The sequence below is a fragment of the Anticarsia gemmatalis genome, chromosome 29, assembly GCF_050436995.1.
Source record: "Anticarsia gemmatalis isolate Benzon Research Colony breed Stoneville strain chromosome 29, ilAntGemm2 primary, whole genome shotgun sequence".
NCBI lineage: Eukaryota > Metazoa > Arthropoda > Insecta > Lepidoptera > Erebidae > Anticarsia > Anticarsia gemmatalis.
Window position 1 is genome coordinate 7,501 of NC_134773.1, and position 6,929 is coordinate 14,429.

Below are 6,929 nucleotides of genomic sequence, written 5' to 3' on the forward strand. Positions count from 1 at the left end.
ATTAAGTACATTATATACATATAATTTAGATTAAGACTAGCCTTATTTGGGCATTTAGAGTTGACCTCCTCTTTGGACTGCCTTATTAGGCAAAAGTCCAAAAATTTTTGACACGGTTTTTGACGTGACGGATAGCTACCCCTATTCCCTCACTATCTAGACATCCCCTCCCTCGCCACACCCCCCCCTCCCCCCCTTCCTGACCGTTCTATACCCTTTACATATAGAACACATCCTGGACTGAGGGCACTCTCACGCACTCACACCACTATACACAAATACACATACATCTACCTCACACCCACACACACACGCACACACTCACATACACACACACGCATACACACAGAGACACACACCTACGCAGACTCACCTGAGCGACATCTCGCATCGGGATACCGGACAGCTGCTGGACAGCAACACATACGACCTGCAACAAAAATTGTAAAACTTTATTACACTAGGTTAAAAGCTAAGGTTTGCGTATAAAGAGGGAAGGATGTTTGGTCAATACTCCCTAGACAGGACGCCCGTGAAAAGGGTGTCAAAATCGAAGGCAGATCCCGGCTCCAACAGCCCGACAGACCGACCCGCGGGACAAAACGCGAGACGGAGTGTCGGCGAGCGGGAGCCTGCCAGGGTTACCAGCCCTACAAGAAGGCCCCCCCCTACTACAGTGACAACCCCGTCTCCAAAACACATGCCAACCTTGGCCACCATAACGGTGACCAAGAAGAAACGGGCTCCCATACGGTGCCTGGAAGGAGAGCTTCCCTCCAGGCTCCAGATTTCACCTACGAGCCCCCCAAAGAGCCGAAGAGAGGAAGCCAACTCATGGTTCGCCAAGGGGCACAGGGCCCTCTCTGAGTCTCGCAACCTTAGGGGGGACATAAAGGAGACCCTAAAGGCGGCCCTCAGCCACCTAATGAGACTCTTTAAAGAGGCGGAAGCGGGGTCCACTGTAGAAGGGGGGACAGAAAGAGACGAAAGTGAGGGAACCGGGGTGACGGAGCAGATAGGGAAGGATAATCCCCCCCCTGCCTGCTCCGTCTCCCTGGAGAATGTCAGGGCCTTAATGGAAAGAGTGGAAGAGAATAATAGGATTCTGAAGGAAAACAGGGAACGCCTGGATCTACTGGTGGAGAGACCGCAGCTGAGCTACGCCAACGCAGTCCGAGCGGAAAGCAGTAGGGAGCCTGCGACTCTTCACTCAGTAATAGTGACATCAAAGAATGAAGAGGACACTGGAGAGGAAGTATTAGAGAAGGTAAGAAAGACTATAGATGCGAAGAATGGATGGGTGAAAGTTGAAAGAGTGCGGAAAGCTAGGGATAGGAAAATAGTACTAGGATGTAAGACGAAGGAAGAAAGGGAAAAAGTAATGAGCAAGCTGAAGGACAGCGGGGGTCAACTCGTCGCCGAGGAGGTCAAAAACAAGGACCCGCTTCTGGTCCTGAGGGACGTCCTGACCGTTCACAGCGATGTGGAGGTACTGGGCGCCCTTCGGAGCCAGAATGCGGGTGTTTTTGGCGCCCTCGCCGACGGGGACGATAGAATGGAGGTCAAGTACAGGAGAAAAGCGCGGAACCCCCACAACGCAAACATCATCTTGAGGGTGTCTCCAACAATATGGGCAAGGGCAGTGGCTGCGGGGAGACTGAAGGTCGACCTGCAGAACGTGCGAGTTGAGGACCAGTCGCCGCTGGTGCAGTGCACCCGGTGCCTCGCATACGGACACAGCAAGCGCCTCTGCAGGGAGCCAGCCGATCTCTGCAGCCACTGCGGAGGCCCGCACATGAGGGACAAGTGCGCAGATATGGCAGCGGGAGAACCACCAGCATGTCGCAACTGCGCCCGGGCGGGCGCGGCCCACGTCCAGCACAACGCATTCAGTGCTGAATGCCCAGTGCGAAGGAAGTGGGACGCTCTGGCCCGAGCGTCAGTTGCCTACTGCTAAGGTGGAAATGGGGGCCACAAGCAGCATAAACACACTGGAGAGGAGAAGCGAAAAGCAGACGAACAAACGCACACATTACACTACAACACAAAACACACACACAAGCACACAAATCTACACGACCAACTTGGTTGCAATGGCCCGCGCGGAGAGTGGCAGCTTTTCCAAAGGTTTAAGTTTTGTTAAACAAGAGGAAAAGAAAACGCACAACAAAAGGTCAGGTCAGTCAACGACTTACCACCGAGTGGCAGCAGTTTGTTCTCAGTCCATCCTGATAATGTATCCTGAAACAAATCCTGCGAAATCTGCTCACGTCAAAAACTGGCCTAGACTGGCTGGGAACCGATCAACCGGTAAAAATTGTGTATTGGTAGCTGTAAAACAAAATTGTACTAAATATAAAAATAGTTTAAGAAAAATATGATTATTTAATATATTGTCATATATATTAAAATAGCATAAAGGTATAGAATAAGTATAATATATATTGTAAAAATAAGTAAGCATTAAAATTAAAGCGTTATGTAAGTAGTGTTAAGAGTCTAGATATAAATAGAAAACACCAATGTAATAATAAAATAAATGACCCTTCTCCCCCCCCTTTTTCCCATCCCACCATCCGACCCTTACCTAAAGCCCCCCCCGTGTGTACTTAATGATAGATTAATAATAGAATAGGTATGCAAGTATGAAAGACGAGGAAAAGAAGTGCGAGAGGCATATAAGCGAGAATGGTATGGTAATAGAGGACTAGAATGATTGAGGAGAATAGGCCCATTTCCGGGTAGTTCCAAAATAGACGATAAAAAATTAGATAGCTTGCCAAGGACCCTGACCTCCATGTTAGGGGTAGCTAGGAAAAAAAAAAAAAAAAAAAAAAAAAAAAAAAAAAAAAAAAAAAAAAAAAAAAAAAAAAATAAAAAAAAAAAAAAAAAAAAAAAAAACCTAACCTAACCTAACCTAACCTAACCTAACCTAACCTAACCTAACCTAACCTAACCTAACCTAACCTAACCTTTTGTTTAAAAAGCGCCCGGGGGAGCGCTGGGGTATGTGGGGCTCTCCGAACCAGAAGGGCTAGGCCTACCCACTAAACCACCGAGGTGTTGCTTCCTCCTCCGCATAATGTCGAGGCTGCGGGATCGCTTAAAGCACGCAACCGCAGCCCCAACGCGGCTGTCCAATCATGGACCCGTCCACAGTGTGGGACGACACCGCAACACACTGGTGCCGTCCCTCCACATGCCCCCTCGTGCAATGGCCAGAAAACTCCCCCGAGTTCGCCGGCCGAAGAGGGCCTTCGGAGGCCGGGACAGACTGCGCTCAGATGCGCAGTATGTCCCGGCCTCCGGTATCATCCGCACCGGCCACCAAGCCCGGAGTTGGCAGACTGCCCTCTCCCGGACCAGGCGGCCCCACAACTACTTCTACGGCGGGGGGAGGAGGTGCGCATACCTCCTTCTTCGCACGCCCCGTCTCCGCTGGCGGCGCGGGTCGGAGGAAGACGCCTCACGATCCCGCTCCGCGGCCTCCTTCTGCGACATGACTGACTCGCAGAAGGAGGCCACCGCCCTCCAGGACCCCTCGCTATTCAGCATCGCGCTGATGACGCTAGTTAGCGAGAGGTCCCCCTCCACAAACGCCGACATGGCGTGCCTCTGCGGCGCCCAGGCCGCGCACTCAGCTAGTGTGTGGTGCGCCGTGTCTTGTGGCGCGTCACACTCGTGGCAGGCCGGCGTTGGTTCCCGGCCCGCAATCTGGTGCAGGTACTTACCGAAACATCCGTGTCCGGTAAGTACCTGCACCAGCCGGAAGGACAGAACCCCCCACTTCCTACTTAGCCATCGGGACAGGTGGGGCTGGATTGCCTCTACCGTGTCCCGGCCAGCGACTGGGGACAGCAATTGTTCACTCCACCTCTCTATCAGGTCTGTATGCGCCTCCGATCTGATCCTCCTCACTTCTTCAAAGGTTGGCTGCTCGCCCCGATTTCGTGCCTCTATTTTGTAGGCATACACCCGCGCCAAGACTCCCGCCTGAAGCTCCCAGGGGGGGTCGCCCGCCAACAGGGTAGCCGCCGTCCACGATATGGTACGGTACCCCCTGATCGCTCTCACCGCTATCACCCTCTGGGGTCTCCTCAACAATACTAAGTTTTTAGCGGTGAGAGCATCCGCCCACACGGGGGCACCGTACAGCGCCATGCTCCGGACTATACCAATATAAAGGCGCCGGCAGGCCGAGCCCGGGCCCCCCAAATTAGGTAGCAGCCGGCCTAGAGCGGCCGCTGCGGCAATCAGCTTCGGGGCCATTTGTGTGAAGTGGGCCCCAAAGTTCCACCGTCCATCTAATGTGAGGCCCAGGTATTTGAGTTGGGCCCTCACCGGCACCTCCACTCCCTGGACGACTATTCGCGCGTCCGGGGGAGGTCCCCGCCGCGGTCCGTGGAAAAGGAGGGCCTCCGTCTTAGTCAAGGAGACCCTCAAGCCCAGAAGTGCAAGCCGGTCCACCACCAGAGACACGGCGATTGTGGCCAGCCGCGCCGCCTCCTCGTAAGACCCGCCCCGGGCAGCGACGAAAGTGTCGTCCGCATAACCTATAACCTCCGCTCCGGGAGGAACCGGCCCCCGAAGGAGCCAATCATATCCAATGTTCCACAGGGTCGGACCCAAAACCGACCCCTGTGGAACTCCGCACGTCATTCGGCGCGCATATTTTCGTCCGTCTCGGCTCTCCCACACTATCTCCCTGTCCTGGAGGTATGCCCCCAACAGCTTCCGGAGGTAGGGGGGCACCCCATGGTACCGGAGTGCCTCCATGATCGTCTCAAACGGAATGCTGTTGAAGGCGTTTGCCACATCCAAAGATACCCCCAGGACGACATCTCCAGCCGCAACCGCTCGTTTGCTGGACTCCTTCAGGGCTGTTAAGGCGTCTAAGGTGGACCGCCCTGCCCTAAATCCGTACTGGGCCTCCGAAAGCTGGGGCCCAACCGTCTCCAAGTGCTGGACGAGACGAGATGCGATGATCTTCTCCAGCAACTTGCCCGTCTCGTCCAGCAAAACAATTGGCCTATACGCCGAGGGGGAGTCAGGTGGTCGATCTCCCCCTTTCGGGAGCAGGCACAAACGTCCGACTTTCCACTGTTTCGGGAACTCTCCTCTGCTGATGCATGAGTTGAAGAGTCCCCGAAGCTGCTCTCCCAGGTGTTTAAGAGCGAGTGCTAACACTCGTCCCGGAACGCCGTCAGGCCCCGGAGCCGTTTTCCTGCCACGAAGGCGGTCCAGGGCCAGCTCCATCTCTCCCTCGGAGATGAGGGGGGGAGTCTCTTCCTCCGTGGGCTCCGGAGTAGGAGGAGCCATCACCGGGGGCGTGTGTCCCGGCGAATCGGGGAACAGTTCGCCCACTACCCTGCCGAGGAGATCCGGCTGTAGGGTCTCCGTTAACGGGGCGCCGAAATTCCGTAGTTTCTTCCGGGCTGCACGGTAGGGACGCCCCCACGGGTCCCTATCTAGGTCCGCCAGGATCTCCTCTAGGGCGGCCGATTTGGCTTGGCTTATGGCCAGTTGTAAAGCTCGCTTGGCAGCTCCATACTGCTCCCGCAATTCCGCCAGTTCGGCATCGGCTCCCTCCCGGTCCGGAGCTCGCCGGTTGCGTGTCCGACATCGGGCGTGCGCTCTTCGGGCTCCGTTGGCTGATCTTCGTAGCTCGGCAATCTCTGGCGTCCACCAGTACACGGACTTGCGTGCTGGTCGACGTCGCGCCCTCGGCATGGCCGAATCACACACCTCAGTGAGGATGGTGTGCATCCGGCCGGCCAACACCTCCGTGTCAGCTCCCTCCTCCGGCCTGGGGGCGAACCATCGGTGAACGATGGCCGCCTCCTCCGCCAGCTCCTTATCGAGCCGGCTTATGACCCACCTTGGAAAGGTGCTGGTGGGGCTCTGTCCATTCGCCGTCCCTCCCGGAGAGTGGGAGACCTCAAACCGGACATAGAGGTGGTCCGAGAGGGTCTCAACCCCTTCTTCGACCCTCCATCCAACCACTCTGCGCGCGACCACAGGACTGGCAAACGACAGGTCGACAACAGACCCCCCGTTATGCCGCACGCAGGTGTGGGCTGTCCCCATGTTGAGCAGGGACAGCCCGGAGAGGAGCCCCCAGACTTGGACTGCCTCCCCCCTCCCGTCCGTGACGGGGCAACCCCACGCTCGGGACTTCGCGTTAAAGTCGCCGAGGACTACGATGGGCCCCGGCGACCGGCGAGACACAGCCGCCCTGACAGAGTCCAAGAATATCTCGAACTCTGCCAGGGAGCGGTTGGGGGAGAAGTATACCCCAATAATGGTGTATTCCCCCCAGCTGACTACGACATAGCCCGCCCCCTTTTCAATGACAACGAGAGGGGGGCCAACGCCCATCCGGACCACCACCGCCACTGAACTATCGAGGTCCCCGGCCCAGTTAGAGTGGGGGGGGACGAAGTATGGCTCACAAGCCACCGCCACATGCACCTGCCACTGCGCGAGGGACTGAAGGAGAAGATCCTGTGCCCCCGCGCAGTGGTTGAGATTCGTTTGAAGGAAGCTAGCATGTCGATTACAATCCATAATTATTCGGACATGCTAGCCTCCCTGTCTTCCCGCACTGGTCGAGTCGTGGTGGTGGAAGCTCTCCACGCCCCCACGCCCGACCTACCTTTTACCGTGGGGGGGGTACAGAGTCTCCCCCCCATTAAATGTCCGGCCGGTTTTCCGGCCGCGGCGCACACGCTGCACCGCGAGGTTGTGGCCTCACAGGCCGCGGTTTTGTGACCTTCTTCGCCGCACCGGAAACATAGTTTGCTACGGTCGACGGGGGAGGGGCACGTCGGTCTGGTGTGGCCAACTCCCATACATTTGTAGCAGCGGAGAGGCCGCTGCTCCATTAGCCGGACTGTGGCGGAGGTCCATCCAACCAACAGTCTGTTTGC

General features: G+C 56.2%; 2 protein-coding genes across 2 annotated transcripts; one reads left to right on the forward strand and one right to left on the reverse strand.

Moving 5' to 3' along the window:
• Nucleotides 1–199: 199 nt before the first annotated feature.
• Nucleotides 200–2,827, forward strand: LOC142985311 (uncharacterized). Its single transcript, XM_076133408.1, has one exon. It carries the CDS (start codon nt 500–502, stop codon nt 1,955–1,957), a length of 1,458 nt encoding a protein of 485 aa, XP_075989523.1. The 5' UTR covers nt 200–499; the 3' UTR covers nt 1,958–2,827.
• Nucleotides 2,828–5,513: 2,686 nt separating this feature from the next.
• LOC142984972 (uncharacterized) lies at nt 5,514–6,567 on the reverse strand. Its single transcript, XM_076132879.1, has 2 exons — nt 5,938–6,567; nt 5,514–5,675 (listed from the first exon to the last, which is right to left on the reverse strand). The coding sequence occupies exons 1-2, from the start codon at nt 6,565–6,567 to the stop codon at nt 5,514–5,516; spliced, it is 792 nt and encodes a 263-aa protein (XP_075988994.1).
• Nucleotides 6,568–6,929: the final 362 nt, after the last annotated feature.